Consider the following 16,071-nt stretch of genomic DNA (forward strand, 5'->3'; position numbering starts at 1 on the left):
ATGTGTTCTAATTTGCCAAAATTAAGGCAGTTTGTAAGTTAGTTCAAAGTGGTTTTGATTACTAAACTGTCCATCTGCTTGTATACTGCACATAGGTATGTAGTATCTTCTTTTGGCTTTAGGTCAGCATCTTATACGTACAGACATGAAAGATACTAGTATTAACATTATGAAATACTAGCTTTAATTTGCGGCAAGTCAAATGTTATTTTGGACACAGACACGGACTCCTGTCTGCACTTTTTTTATTAAAAAAAAACCGTTACATGTTTAAATACTACTACTACTTTTAGAAGTCTATATTTTAGAAACAAGATATATTGATGTGGATGTGTTTTTTGAGCTAGTTGTGGGTTTATTAATCAATATTTTATTTATGTTTCGCTAGGTGATTGTTGTATTTGCGATGATCAGGGATGTCAATTTATTCCGATTATCCGTTTACCCGCGGTTAAATATCCGATAGGATAGGATATGGATAGCAAATGTGAAAGGACAATGATGTCGCCTAGAGGGGGGTGAATAGGCGTTTTTACAAAAATTCAACCATTTCTACCGTTGGCCTAAACTTGCAGCGGAATATAAACTAACGAGTTTTTCACAAGAGAAAAACCTAAATATGCTAGGCTCAACTAGTGCACAATCACCCTAAATAAGTGTGGAAATTACAATCCTAAGGTGACAAAAATTACTCAATTCTAGCAAGAGATATGCAATAAAACATAAATTGAAAAAGGCTGAAAATACTGTTCATATGCCTGGAATTACTGTTCACCCCGGAGTCTCCGGTGTAGTCCGGATACTCCGGTGTGTACAGGTCCGGAAACTCCGGTAAAGTCCGGATTCTCCGGTTTCTGTACAGAACAGAGCCCGAAACTGAATAAAATTAATGAGTGGAGAGTTCTAGCTCAAACCAAGTGATGTCGTGTGTTCCCGGAGATGATTCCAAGTAGATTCACGAAGAACCTACACTCAAATACACACAAACAAGTAGATCGAGCAATATGCACAAAGATTTGAGCAAGAACATAAAAGTAAGGAAACAATAGAGGAGACACAAAGATTTGTTTCCCGAAGTTCGGATTCACCACCGTGAATCCTACGTCTCCGTTGAGGAAGCTCCAACGAGCCGGGTCTCTTTCAACCGCTTTCCTCGATCCACTAGCTTTATCTCTTCCCTTTCGGAGGCGAGATCGACCTTCACAAACTTTCCCGCGGCTCACCACACGCGCGGGAGCTCACCGGGCAACACCTAGCCGGCTAGGAGGCTTCACCTCCAAGAGTAACAAACGCTTCGAGAACTTCTTGTCAAGAACTCAAGTGCTCAAGAATGGATTTAGCTCACTTGCACTCAATCTTCCAATCTCTCAACCCAACTCACTTTTCTTCTCAAATCACACACTAGAATAGAGTGGGAGAGGTTCTTTTGGCTCTAAAAATGTGTTCTTTTCGTGCCCTTCCAGCAGCCCCAAAGGATGGGGTGAGTGGGGTATAAATAGCCCACTCCAAACAACTAGCCGTTACTGTTTTTGACAGAACTGGCCGGAGTATCCGGTGAACACCGGAGTATCCGGCCCTAAATTCAAATACGGCGTCAGAACGGTCACAGAATGTGTCAGAACTAGCCGTTACGCTCTTTTCTGGACTTTTACCGGAGTATCCGGCCTACACCGGAGTCTCCGGTAGACACTTAACCCAGAAAACACCCCCGGAGACTTCCCGGAGTCTCCGGCCACTCCAGGTACCGGAGTATCCGGACTTCACCGGAGTATCCGGACTACACCGGAGTCTCCGGCCTTTCCAGGTACCGGAGAATCCGGTCTTCACCGGAGTCTCCGAGTATAGCACAGCTGACCTCCGAAAAACGGCGATAACTTTTGATCCCGGAGTCCGATTTCGACGATTTTGGACTCTATGGAAAGCTTATTCAGAGGGCTACACATCCCAACTGAATTCATGACCTAAAACACATAGGATCAAATTAGGAACACTCCAAAACCCATTTTGGACACTTCCGCACTTTCCGCTCCGGACTCTTAACAACAAACTCTCACTTTGGGTTTGGTTGGGAACTCTTGAGCACTGAGACACGACAATTAGCTCACATTGCATCCCTCTTAATAGTGCGGTATACCTATACTCAAATTCAAAGATAAAACTCGTTTGAACCACTTTGAGCTTTTGAAAAACTTTCAAGTACCGCTTCTTTCTTTCAAACCTTGAGGGTTGCCAACTTCCATATATTCTTCACTCCATCTCTTCTTGATTCTTCATATGATTGATGTGAATCATCCATAGCTTCACATGGCCTCGCACGGTCCATCGGCGTAAAGCCTTCACTCGCTCTTCACCACCGCCTTGGTCCTTCGGCGCCAAGCCATTTGCTTGCCCTTCACCACGGATGGTCCATCGCAGCCGAGTCTTGCTTGCCCTTCACCGTCTTGCCATATAAAACCATTTTGTATTCGACATCTTCAAAGAATTCACTTTTTCATATATGGAGTCTACTCTTGTTCTTCACTCTTGGCATATATGATTTCAATTCAACTTATGCCTTTTTATGGATCCTAACCCCAACTCACTCTCAAGCACAAAGCACATGGGTTAGTCCATAAAACATAAATAACAACATTTATACCTTAAGTTACTTGATCTCCACAAGTAACTTAGCCTTCAAGCTTATTGCTAATCTTATTGAGCTTCTTCTTCTTATGAGCATCACCAAGAGCTCCTTTATTTAGATGCATATTTCTCCTTCATGCATCACATCCGAGCATCACCTAGAGCTCGTTCATCTCGATGTACTTTCAATCTTCCCATTCACCTAGAGTTCATGCATGTCTCTTCTCCATGCATCACCTATTGAACAACCTACTAACAATCTCAACAACATTGTTAGTCCATATGTATTGTCATTAATTACCAAAACCACACATAGGGGCTAGATGCACTTTCAAAATGATACCTACGAGTATGTTCGTGAGTAGAAAATATGACCTGACATGTAAACAAGTACGGATATGGATAAAGCATACTTATATCCGTAAAACTCATATACCTACTATATAAATATCTTACTTCCAAATTCTAACATTCTACATCATATATTTTGGCCCGCCCCCGTCTCGCCGTCCTCGCCCCGTGTCGCACCACCTCGACCAACTCTGTCCCGCCAATGCCACCCCACATCACCCCGTCATATCGCCTCAGCCCACCCCAAAGTTCTATCTCGCCGCTTGCCGCCATGCCGCCCACAAGTAACGGGTTTGGAGCCAGCTCTTCACTCGCGGGCATTCGTGAGAATACCTATGGGTGGGTAAAAACCAACAGATACGAATATATGTGAGTACTATCTATACCCACCGTATTTGATTGACATCCTAATGATGACAAGTCTATGAATACATGATATCTCTCAAATATTCTGTTTCCACTTATTTCAGGGATCCAAGTGCAAAAATGGAGAATTAAAAGGCCAGAGGGCTGTGGGGGAAGAAAGCGACGGCCAGTTTGCTTTGCTTGTGACGTGGCGTGCAGACACGTACATGCATACGCGCAAGTCGGTTCAGCGTGGCCGCGTGTGCATTGGATCGATCGTTCGTTGGGCACACGAGTAATCATTCTGTGCTCAACATTATTTCTCTTTTTCTCTCCCCTAAAATGCCGTTCACACATGACACACACGTGCAGCATATGAATGCTAACTACGATTTCCAGATTTTACGAACACCTATTATAATCAGGTCTAACATAATATGACTCAAAATACTTAACATTTGCTCCATGATTGCAACTACTACAAGCTTTGCTACTAAACCTGAATCAAGGGGGCAACCAATTTCCATGTCATGGCACTTCAGGTCTGGTGGAACAGGCCCCCCAAAAAAAACTGAAACGAGAATCGTATCAATTTATCAAAGTAGCACTGCTTGTCATAGCATTGATTCCATCAACACTTACATGTAGCTTCTCGGGTACTGCATTCGTACTATTTTGTAAACTTTGTTCTAACAACTATAGAACAAGGTTCAACGTAAGGGGAGATCATATACTAAAGCCACAGCTTCCATGGCACTGAAAATTGAGTAATGTGCTGTACAGTTTTACCAAATGGGCAGGCAAAGAAAAGATACACCACAGATAAACAGCAAGGGAAAAATGCTGAATTAGCGTGCAATTCCGATACAAAACATCCTCCAAAATCCGCACTGTAACCATCACTCCGAAAACGAGCATTGGCACAACAGATATGTTCAACCAAGCCGCCTCTTTCATTCCACCACCCAGTAGTCACCACGCTGTCTTGTGGATGTTGGAGCTGTGTGGGGACTAGGGGGCATGCAAGAAAAACCTGGAACACCAACTAAGTTCAGTCCAAGGCAGTTTTGGTCCTGAGAGCTGATACCGGTTTTGGCAGGCCATCAATTAACGGCCGGGTGAAGGACTCATGGTTGAAGGTCCACTTCGAACTTGACCACATCGAGATCCCATTCTCTGCATCTGCAAAGTTCGGTGCGCTTGGTGACTTCCGCACAGATTTTAACCCGTTAAGAAATGAAATATTGCTCTTCTGGCTGGAATCTGGGCTGCTTGTATCCATGTTTAGACGGATACTGGAAATTGGCCTAGGCAACAAACTCTTGAGGACCTTAATTGGGTCTGCCCGAAAATCATCCAGAGTATCGGTTATGTTAGATGGGCGATCTGCTTCTAGTTTCTGCCGCCGGCGCATAGAACCATCTTGCTTTGGTTTGGGTGCCCCATTGCTCTTGGTCCCAGTGGCACCATTCAGAGCTGAAAAGCCATTTATTGATTCTTCAGAGTCCCATCTTTTGTCAGTACTGGGCATGCCTGGAGCTGTAGAGGAATTGAGCAATGTTTCACTGCCGATACTTTGGAAGCTGTCCTTACGGTACACAGGCATTTCAGTGCTACAATCCATGGAATTTCCTTTCTGAGATGGTAGGCCATAGTATCTCTGCAAGGTACTCATTGCAGGTGACATCCCTTGCTGACCAGACTTGGATGAATCTAATGTATCAATAATGTCTCTGTTTTGCTGATGGTTTGGAGCCCGTGCTCTGCGAAAAGCATATAAATATGTTCAGAATGTACACATGCATCACTTCAACATATGATGGAGATGTCATAACAAAGATTGTTGCATTTATGTATTTTCTTTCAGAGGATTGTTGCATTTATGTATTTTTTTCAGAGGATTATTGCATCTATGTATTATCTACTGACAAAATGGTCAAAACACAGTTGTAATTGCCATGATGGGGCGGCAATAAGCAATGGCGGATAAACCATGAGTATGACAACCATCTTGAGCAGGTTCGGTAAAAGAGTCAGTTTTATATGGTAACAATTTGATAGTTGAAGGTCAACAACACTAAGGTCTGAGTAAAAAATAGGCTGCGCTCTCTCTGCAAGACTGCAACTAATTCAAAACTAACAAAAGTTAAGTTGCCGGATTCTTACAAGACAAACCAAAACACAAGGAAGGCACTTGAGGAAATATGTACCTTTTCATTCTTTGACCAGAACCATTCAACCTCACAGAGGACGGCATGGGTCTTCCTGGTAGAGGTATGAGCAATGTTTTGTGCGCAAACATCTGGCTGTCACTGACCAAACTATTTGCTCTCTTAATATCAGATATCTACAAAGGAAGAAAACAAGAATCTTAATTCAGCAACTCAAAGGCTCATAAGTTCAGATATCTAGAAAAAAAATCAGGCTTCTACGAATGGAAGATATGTCACTCCATTTAAGTAAGCTGTAAAAAATCTACAAAAAGCAAACAATTGATGTCACTGTTCTCACCAACTCTATGGAAAACAACGATTTGTGAATTGTGATGTAAAAGGTCAACATTGTGCATCACATTACATGATTATATCACCCATTACTATGACGAACATAGTTCGTCCGATATCTAGAAGACCTAAACCGGAAAGTACAAAGGTCATGCATTCTGATGGATCATAAGAGGGGAATTACACAGCTATGAATTGTAGGAAATATGGGTGAAATCTGAATCTTGTCAATCATCAGTTGTGACAGATGAAGTGTTTCCCTGTCCATGACTTAGAGACACATTTGCCTGAAGGGTAAAGACACAAAACACCATTACCCTTTTCTTTCCAAATATTTGACGCACCTCGGCGATGGACATTTGTTTCAGAAATGGAAGCTAGCATTCAGTAAAAGAGGATGAACGGATAAACTTTTGCCGCACAACATCACCTCTACCATGTGCCTCTTGACTTGCGATGCACGGAGAGCAACATGCCAAGATAGAAGCTTTACCCACCACCCCCAACCAGGCCATCAGAGAGAGGGAGGGAGGCAGAAGAAGAGGTGGTGGATTACCTCGACGCCGTACTTGATGGCGATGCCGGCAAGCGTGTCCATCCTGGAAACCTCGTGCTCCAGGTAGTGGTCGTCGACAGAGCAGCAGGACGCCGGCGGCGGAGGGGACGACGGAGGCGTCCTCTCCGGCGACAGCACGGCGTCGCGGAGGGCGTCATACTCGTCGGAGAGAGGGTGAGAGATTCCCATGGCGATCAAAACTCCAGTAGAGACTCCCCGCAACGCAAAGGAAGGACGACGGGGTCCGGGACTCCGGGAAGCCTTGTGTCTTGCCCCCCCCCCCCCGGCGGGGCAAGAGAACCAAATCGCGCGCGAGAGGGATCGATTGGCAGATCTCGGCAAGCGGAGAGCGAATCCGGGATCGGATCGCGCAAGTTTCTGCAGAAATCCGGCGAAATGTGGGTGCGGAAGGTTGCGGGTGGGGCGGGGCGTCGCGGTCGGTGGAGGAGAGGAGAAAAGGCGTGCCTTTTCTTGTCCAAAATGGAAGGCAAAGCTAATCACAGAGAGAGAGGCTTCTCTTCTCAATTTTAAGAGGCGCAGGATTCTTTTAATTTTGCTCCATTTTGTACTTTACGCGGTTCATGGAGTTACAGCCACGTGGTTGTGGTGCGAGTCCACTTCTCTACTCTGTTTCTTTCACACTCTTCTACAATGGAGATTTTTTTTTGGAAGTGCGTTTATTCATGTCGACAGGCACAAACAAAAGTGGTGGTGTAGGCTGCCTAACCACGAGGCAAGGCATCCATCATCTTTGACCAACTGGAACTGCATAACCAAATAATATTTTGACTCCTCACAACTCGTCAGTCGAGTCAAACTTCTCACTTGTTCATGCATGCATGCATAGCCATCTCCCTTACTGACAACACATCTCTCTGGTTACTAATAGTAGAATAACAAGGCAAAAACATGACGTTTTGCAGTTAATCATGACATATCAGCAGCTTCCTGGAACGTTCATCCCTTCCTATACAACTTCTCTTAATTACCTGGCCTCTTCATGATTATCATGCAATGTCCTATAATTAGGCATGCAATAGTGCAGTACTATGTACATGCAAAATATATATATGCTTCTGGCTCAAGTGCCTTAATTAGTAAGTGATATAGTAGCAGCGTAGTAACTATTATTCGCCAGTACTTTGCTTGCTGTTTGCCAAAGAATCCCCATATTCTTTTCTAAGCCAAAAGATGTATGGTCCTTTTCCATCAAGGTAGGCACACCAAATAATTAAGCACGCTACTTTATTTTACTATAGTATATTTCTCCATCATCGCCCTCTTTTGGTTTCTTTCATGGCATATAAATCATGGCGATTAAGCACACTAGTTACCTTTCGACCATTAGATTTCTGCAAACCACTGGGCACTGGCTATATTTTCGTTGGGAGGCCTCATCAATTTGGGGGGAATTCAGACATGGCCCATGCATACAATTTCACCCTCTCATTAGCATTTCTTCTACTTCCGCAAGAAAATTAGCATTTCTTTTATATATTGGGTTGTATTTTGGTTCTCTGCCACTATCTCTACCAGAACTGAAAATGGCACATTTGTGTAGTTAGGTGCAGATGCAGTCACTCACAGCCACACCATTTGTCAAACTTGTGCTGTTGCAGATCTACCAAAGTACCAAATCATTCATGGGATTCCTGCCTAATCATCAGCGATAGCAGTAGTATTGTGCATTAAAAAAATCACGTACTGCAGCCAGTTATGTTTGATAACCAAAACTCAAGAATTAGCCAAACAACATAAAAGCACGTGCCATCATTCAAAGTTTATGTACCAGCCCGACTTGAATTCATGCTACAGAGTGTCGAGTATATTCTATTCAGGGTTGAATAAGTTTACCTAGTAGCAGCTTGCAGCCGGCGTGCAATTTAGGCCAATATTTTGAAGGCTTGAAGCACTACTGTAGCGCAAGTTACTATTCACAAGCAACATACAGTTCTCCGTTTGACTCTGCTCAATATATTCAGCTATACTTCCAATTCAAAGAAGTATTCGACTGAAATTAAGTATAAACTCAAAAGTAACTTCCATTAGTGTTAGACATGCATTTTGCTATGCTGAAACGTACACCAACCCTATAAACACAAAGCTAAAATAATTCTTAGGGAAGTACCATAGGCATAACTGTCATTTTGTTGCCATCTTAGTGTATGTTCCTTAGGAGATTCAGAATCACAGTACGTTTCCGTCTAGGTCTTGTATATGCCGTTGCTTCACCAGCTAATTTGGTTGTGGCACTATATGATTGGGATCCCAAGTCCAGTGTAAGCCAAAAAGCAAGGGTACATTTGCTGGTCATGTGTTAGGTTGCTCGACAGTGTCCTAAAAGTGATTGCTGAACCAACCTTGTTCCATCTAGTTAGTGGAAAGCAATTTTATTTCTCCTTTGCAATTTGCAAATGGTATTTGGTAGGCAAAAAAATAAGAGTGCAAGGAGAGATACCTGAAAAGGCAACCAGGTTGGCTTTGCATTTCTTCTTTCAACCGGTACAAACAAATGACCAAACATTTACTGGTTAGATTGCTTAACCGGTAGACCATACAGGATTGAAAGACAGCCACAGAACATCGGCAGACTGGAGACAAGTAGTAGCTTCATTACACGGTTGACAACAAAATGCATGGCAGACAGAACAATTCGCTGCATTGTACTATTGCAAAGTCAGAAGTTTCAGTATGTATAGTAGTATAGCTCAGTTCAAATAAAAGGGACAAGTCCTCAACACATCTCATCTCAATTTTCCACGAGCCATGCTATTCATTTCCAGCTCAAAAATAACAAAATCCGGTGTGCCACAGGAAAACGGCATCCGAGCTCCTTACAAAGTCCAAAGAGGGAGATGACAAAGAAGCACCACTGACTTTTTATTCCATTGTGGCACTTTGACAAGGCAGAATTTGTATTGCGATGAAAAACAGAACTGAAACCTATAAACTGAATTCCTGTGGTATTGGCGTATTGCCCTAAAAAAAACCTTGTGGTGATTGGTCAACACTCCCAAAAGCAGGACAATTTCCAGGTGGGAAAAAACATGTCGAGAGTAGAACTAGACCTCATTTCGGCTGTGTCCTCCTAATCCAATCCAAAACGTGAGAGCAGTCATCATCCCCAAGAAACACCTTGTTCTCTGAGCGATAGGTTTTGAGATCACGGCTTTTGAGCATGCAACTTTCCCTTTTCATTTCAAGTGATTCAGGAACCACCCTTGCACCATAGTCATGGTATGCATCACAAATAAACTGAACAACCGCCTCAAAGGGTTGTGAAGCATCGACCCACTGGTAAATATTCTCATTGCGAAACCAGGTAATCTGTCTCTTTGCAAAGTTCCTAGATGTTCTCTGAAACTTGGTCAGAAACTCGAGGAACTCTTGTGGGGTGCTTTCGCCTCCATTCTGCCTACAGTGCAGCAAGTACTCCATGGCTTGCTTGTAACCGATGGCACGAGTTGCAGAGTTAATACTCGGATGCAATCCAATATCAAGCAGCCATGAGGCTTCTGAAAGTAGACCCCCTGTGTCAGCCAGCATTTCTTCACACCTCAAATCAATTGATCGGTATAGTTCAACGCGTGGACTTGCAAGGAAAATACAGAGGAATTCATAATCCAGTTCCCTGGCTTCACAGGTACCATCAGTCAAGGCATCAGATAGCTCGGTATAATGCTGTTCACAAAATGTATTGTATGGTAAGGTGAAGGCAGACGGAGGGCGACCTGATGACCTGATAATCTCAAGGCTTCTACTCAGTCGAGCCCAGTTGTTCACGGACAAGTCCCGAGCTTTGGGGTCACCAGCCTTGACCACCAGCTCGACTGCTTCTTCCCACTGCCCACTCACCCGAAGGTTGGCGAGCTCAGACCACACAGCTGAAGTGATGTCCATGGATGATTGTGGAACATTTGGCTTACCATAGATGTACCACCGTAAGTAGAGCCCAGTACCTCCTGCAACAACGGGAACGCAGCCTCTGCCAAGAACATTTTCAGTTGCTCTTCGGGCATCGCGAAAGAACGTTCCAGCCGAGTAATCATCGGATGCATCCATTATGTCGATCAAGTGATGTGGCACCATGTTCATCTCTGCAGCAGATGGTTTGGCGGAACCAACATCAAGGCCACGGTACACTTGCACCGAGTCGGCACTGATGATCTCTCCTCCGAGCCTCTTGGCTACCTCCATCGCAAGCCTGCTCTTCCCAGCACCGGTAGGACCCGAGATGACAATGACCGTGCTCTTCTTTGAGGAAGATGGCGGTGGCAGAGATGCAGCTGTCATGGCGATCTTCCTTACGGAGTGGAAAGATGAGGGCACCTGCTGCTGTGAACATATGATAGGCCAACTTCTCCATATGGCACGCGGCGTAGTCCCAAACCGCGGCCTCATTTCCCAGCACATGATAGGAGGAGGATCTGTAACAGATTAAGGGAGAACATGAGACCACACGGTTGAGATGAAATGCAGCTGGCCTCTGGTGTTTCCGTAATGGCGGGCAAGCATATCATAAGCCAACGCAGATCGCGGGTGTGCCCTGCCTGAGCAGCCCAGAGAGCTGCTTCCTTTTCTAGGCATTTCATCAAGCACCTATCACGCAACTCGAGTGTCGATGCTCACTATGTAGACTGGTTGGCTTCTAAGCAGGCATAGTGAGCAGTGATGGATGCTAGTGGGCGCTTATGGGGAGTAACGGGGATTGTGGAGTGGAGCCGAGGGCTGCAGGTGGCGGGGGGGGGGGGGGGGGGGGGGCGGCGAGCTCCCGCGGTGAGACAAGCAAGCATTCACTCCGTCAGTCATTCACTCTAACACGGACAAGTGGGCGAGGAAAACCATGTTTGGTACCTTAGCTTGTACATGCGACTCCCAGCCTCTCCGCCGCCAGGCGCCCTCCCACCGCCGGTTGCCGCCCCGCCGCTACCGCCTGGGCGCCTCCTCGCCACGGAGTTATCGCAATCGCCCACCCAATGCAAACTGCAAAGGCAGCCCACGGCGTCTTAAAGTGATATTTTTTATTTTTATATTTTTAAATAAAAATTAAAAATAAATATGTCTGTTTTGCAATATTGTAAAGTAACGTGTCTCAAAGCGACTCTTGTTATCTGACCAGTTAACTAGTCTATAGTGCCACTGATATATCACACTTTAAATAGATGATAGGTTGTGGTATAAATAGTGTGATTGAGCTCCTACAGATTACTGTGCTCATTTGTTTCTTTCAACACACGCAAAGAGAGAGAAGCGGCGAAGCATTGCCGAAATCTATCTTTGCTGAAGATAAATATTCTTATCTTAATATTTTTTACAAACCAGTTAGGTTAGCTATTAGATCTAGTTTTAGACATATGTTAGACATATGATCTAAGGATTCAGTGATATTAGACCTATATTTTTTATATAGGTTTTTACAATAATATAGAGCACTGTTAAACGAAGTTTTTTTATAATTGTAATTGTTTAACGTAGGTTTTTTAACGATAGTTATAACTATTAGACATAATTTTTTAAATAGTTGTAATTGTTTAATGTAAGATTTTTAAGGATAATTGTAACTATTGAACCTAGTTTTTAGGGATGGTTGTAATTGTTTGACGAAGGTTTTTTAGGATAATTGTAATTGTTGAATGTAGGTTTTTTAGATAGTTGTAATTATCGAACATAGATTTTTTTAGGGATAATTGAAATTGTTGGACTTAGGTTTGTTGGGGATAGTTTTATTGTTATTCAGTGTTGTTTTTTACGGTAATGATCATGGGCAGGTATAGAAACCGAGCACCCGGAGTTGCATGACACACGCGTGGATAAAAGGCACCGCTTGTACCTGATCGTTGTTAAGGCGGCTGAGCTTCCGGTACTCTGACCATGAGTTTTGAACGAGCGTTGGATCAATTCATTCCTTTAATGTGCTTTTGGTATTCATGAGGTACCAACTCACATGGCACACATGCAGTACACTTACCTGGCGCACAGGGACCAAGCTCGATCATTGGCGGTACGTTTCTTCAACGCAAACATTAGTTGTGCGTTTAATTTTACTAACAAAGAACTATGTTCATCGTGCGTAACATTTTTTCAAAAGGACCTTGTGTACGTAGTCTCAGTGAAGGCCGGTACTAACATCGAGCGGCTAGACAATATGATAGATGTCCCTGTGTCGGAGGGTGAACTCCTCAAGCGGGGATCCGGAGGGACCCCTTTGAGATTCGACCAGAGGATGATTCTGAATCCGCTTCGTAGGTGAAATAAATGGGAGTAAATGAGGTGCAAGTGGGGTGGAATGATCGGATGCAGGAGGAAGTAAATGCTCAGGGAATTTTTAGACAGGTTCCGGCCACACTGAGCGTAACACCCTACTCCTGTGTGTATGTTATAAATACTCTGAGAATGTCTCTCTGAGGGTCTGCTGTGTTACAAGAATATTTGTCTAAGTCTAGAGCTTTGTGCTTCCGTCGTCGTCGACCGGAGTTCGTCCGATGTGCTCTAGGTCTTCTGTCTTCTCTGTCTTGTGTGTTTTGTGTCCTATATCCACTTGCAGAGTTCGTGGATTACAATGATATCACAACGTCAATGGAGTAACTAGAACGAGTCATTAGGGAGAGTACCACAGACACCTCAGTTGGCTTTGACACCTTCCTATACTTGGGTCATACACAGGATGAGATCGGGTCCTCCCATCTTGGTGGCACTCCTCCCGTAGGCACGCAACAGACCCAAGAAGAGTACGTGATGTCAACTCCCAGCAACTATGTAATACCTAAAAAAAATCTCCTAAGTGGATAAGTCGGGTTGAGCTCGACACCACCCATCCAACCACCTCCACTCAAGCATCCCTAATCCTAGAACCCTGGCTGCTGCCCTAGTCGACCATCACCAGTCGTAGCTCGTCGACCGCCCTGTCACACCGTGCCATCGTCGTTTGTCTGCACTGTGTTGCTTGCTGCCCGCTCATTAGCCACTATCGGCCACCCTGTTGTTGGGGGCCGACCGAGAGAAGAAGAAGAAAGAAAAAAGGAAAGAGAAGAAAGAAGAAAGAAAGGAGAAGAGAAAAAGGAAATAAAGAGAAAAGAAAAGGAAAGTAGAGGAAGAAGAAGGATAAGGAAGAGGAAGAAGGAAGAAGAGGAAGAAGAAAAAAGAACGGGAATTCCCTCGAGTTCGTCGGATTCTTGCCCGTTGATTCATGATCTCGCTGCATAGGTGATCTCTTCGTAGTCCTTAGATGTCCATGGTTAGTGGGGATCGATCGTTTTATGTCATTGATTTATTGTGTTGGTCGATCTAGTGTGTGCAACGAATTAATTCGGAAATTGAGGTTTAATCGGTGTCGAGTTCAATCATAAGACCAATATGAAGGTCGTATGTCTCGTCGACATCATTCCGATAGAGTTGGTCTTGTTCAAGTTGGTTGAGTGAGTTAAGAGTAATTGATAAATAGTGTTATTATCCGATGTGCTTTAGCTCAGTCTTCTGTTTCTGGTCTTCGGACCTTGACCTATCTAAAGTGAGATCCCACCCATTATCGTGCTAGTCAAGTGGTAGATGTTGCTCAGTCATTTTTGTTATCGTCTTCTATGCGGGGTTTTGGGCGTACGAGCATGTCTACTTTTTGCTTTTGTTGTTACGATGTTTTGATGCTAATTTATGCATTTGTTCAGGTGGTGTTGTGTTGGGACGCAACTAGTTCTCGCTTTCGTCATCGGTAAAGGCAAATGAATGTAGCGGATAGCTGCGCTTTAACTTTTTATTTGGTTGTCTCCATCTTTTAATTACCGCACTTAGTGATAACTTGTTAAATTAAATATGCGCATGTGACTTACTTTCTGTTTTCTGAATAATTGATTTTCCCCCTGGATTATGAGGTAAAGGAAGTGAGATATGTCTCGTCTCTTGCAGTTGTTTATATTCCTCGAATGTGAAGCACGACTTATATACCTATGTTGAAATTATGTCATTCAATTATGCATGATATCTTAATATTTACTTTCTGAATGTACTTTCTAAAATTTACTTGAATTCTTAAATTAAGAAGTGAAGTAAGCGACATTTGTCACTTGGAAGTTGTTCATTTGCTATAATATGCAATTATTGAAGTATTACGCATATATTGGAAGTTATTTTGTTTTGGCTATGCATGATACATGTCATTCATATGCATCTCAAGTATTAGAAGTTATGTTACCATCTTATGACCGTGATTGTATCGGTACAGTGACGTACGTTACCCTGTGGAGGGGTACGTCACATACCTTTACATTACCTGGAGAGGGGTAAAGGTGAGAAAGAGCATTGTATATGCATACATATATATTCATATAAATGTTTTTACTTTAATCGTTTCGATGTCGTTCTTACATTGTAAGAAAGTCTTTTATACCATTTTGGATTATATTGTTATGGTGAATCATGGCCAATGGATGATAGTACGTGATTGTTGCTATTTTGGCAGGCTTAATTATGTGTTCAAGTATGGTTAACATGTTCAGCTCATTATCATTGTTAAGGATGAATGTTTAGTCAACTATAGCTAAAATAGTTTGTTAAAGTAATTCACTTACTGAGATTTTCGAATCTCACTTTTGCTATCTTTACAGGTGCGCCTTAAGTTGATGGCGAGCATGTGGGGTGGGTTGCTGCATGTCATTTGCACAAATTTCTTCAGCTTTTGGTTTATCTATTATGATACCTTTTTAGCGTACTTTAGACGCTTTTGTTGTATGGTTAACCCATTGTGGTACTTTTCCATGGTCGAGACTTGTTCTTCGTTTGCTAGGATGTTTATTGCTGTTAATATGATGATATTTGTTTATCTCTATGTGATGCTTGGTCAGTTATACCTCTGATTTTAAGGGAGGTGCTGCTAAAATTTTCTTATTCGACTGTCCCATAGGTAGGTTAGTAGCGCTCGGGCTTCTAGAGGTCTTCGAGGTGTTATAGACCGGCCTATACGGACAGTCATCCTGCCCGACGCTCACGTACTCAGCAGATCACGTGAGAGCACGGGACCGCAGGTGCCGCGACCTTTTGAGCACAAGGGAAGTGTTCACAAGCAGGGATACATTTAAGGACTAGTTTACGGACTACGTTTCATGTATTATATATTATGCACATGTTATTATACTATATCTGTTTTCAAATAATTATCACCATTGACTTCAAGCATCAATGTTTGACCATCAATTTTTCACAAATACACGTAAATCATTCTAAGTATACAACATACCTAAACTATTTTTTATGATAAATCTAACAATATTATTTTCATTTTACTTGCTTAAATATTTTAAAAATTATTATTGGTCAAAGTTACTAGTTGCTACAGTATTAGTGTCAATTATTTGAAAACGGAGATAATACTATATTACTATCCTACATATGGTTTGTTATCCCGACTTCATTCTTCCATTAGTATCACGACATAGGAGTCCAACAACCGTTCCGTCAGCATTGCGATGTCAAATATCTTAAAAACAATAAATTCTAAAAATATATCAAAATTTTTATTTTTAAAATTCTATCCTAATTGCATTGAAAAAAAATTACATCTACATGTTGCTCGTTCAATGGGCGACATGTACCATTGAATGAGTGACATGTAGCTACGTATGTCCACCCTGGTACGCTATGTTGACCTGACGTCTTTACAACAGGTGACATAAGTCTAGATTTACAATTTTTTAAAACGAACAT

General features: G+C 42.9%; 2 protein-coding genes across 2 annotated transcripts; both read right to left on the reverse strand.

The window, feature by feature from the left end:
- Window positions 1-3,756: 3,756 nt before the first annotated feature.
- Window positions 3,757-6,904, reverse strand: LOC133931183 (uncharacterized). The gene is made up of 3 exons (XM_062378013.1): window positions 6,379-6,904; window positions 5,529-5,665; window positions 3,757-5,081 (listed from the first exon to the last, which is right to left on the reverse strand). The coding sequence occupies exons 1-3, from the start codon at window positions 6,565-6,567 to the stop codon at window positions 4,370-4,372; spliced, it is 1,038 nt and encodes a 345-aa protein (XP_062233997.1). The 5' UTR covers window positions 6,568-6,904; the 3' UTR covers window positions 3,757-4,369.
- LOC133931182 (tRNA dimethylallyltransferase 9) lies at window positions 6,654-11,394 on the reverse strand. The gene is made up of 2 exons (XM_062378012.1): window positions 11,233-11,394; window positions 6,654-10,805 (listed from the first exon to the last, which is right to left on the reverse strand). Exon 2 carries the CDS (start codon window positions 10,789-10,791, stop codon window positions 9,448-9,450), a length of 1,344 nt encoding a protein of 447 aa, XP_062233996.1. The 5' UTR covers window positions 10,792-10,805; window positions 11,233-11,394; the 3' UTR covers window positions 6,654-9,447.
- Window positions 11,395-16,071: the final 4,677 nt, after the last annotated feature.

The sequence above is a fragment of the Phragmites australis genome, chromosome 10 (genome assembly GCF_958298935.1).
Source record: "Phragmites australis chromosome 10, lpPhrAust1.1, whole genome shotgun sequence".
Lineage (NCBI taxonomy): Eukaryota > Viridiplantae > Streptophyta > Magnoliopsida > Poales > Poaceae > Phragmites > Phragmites australis.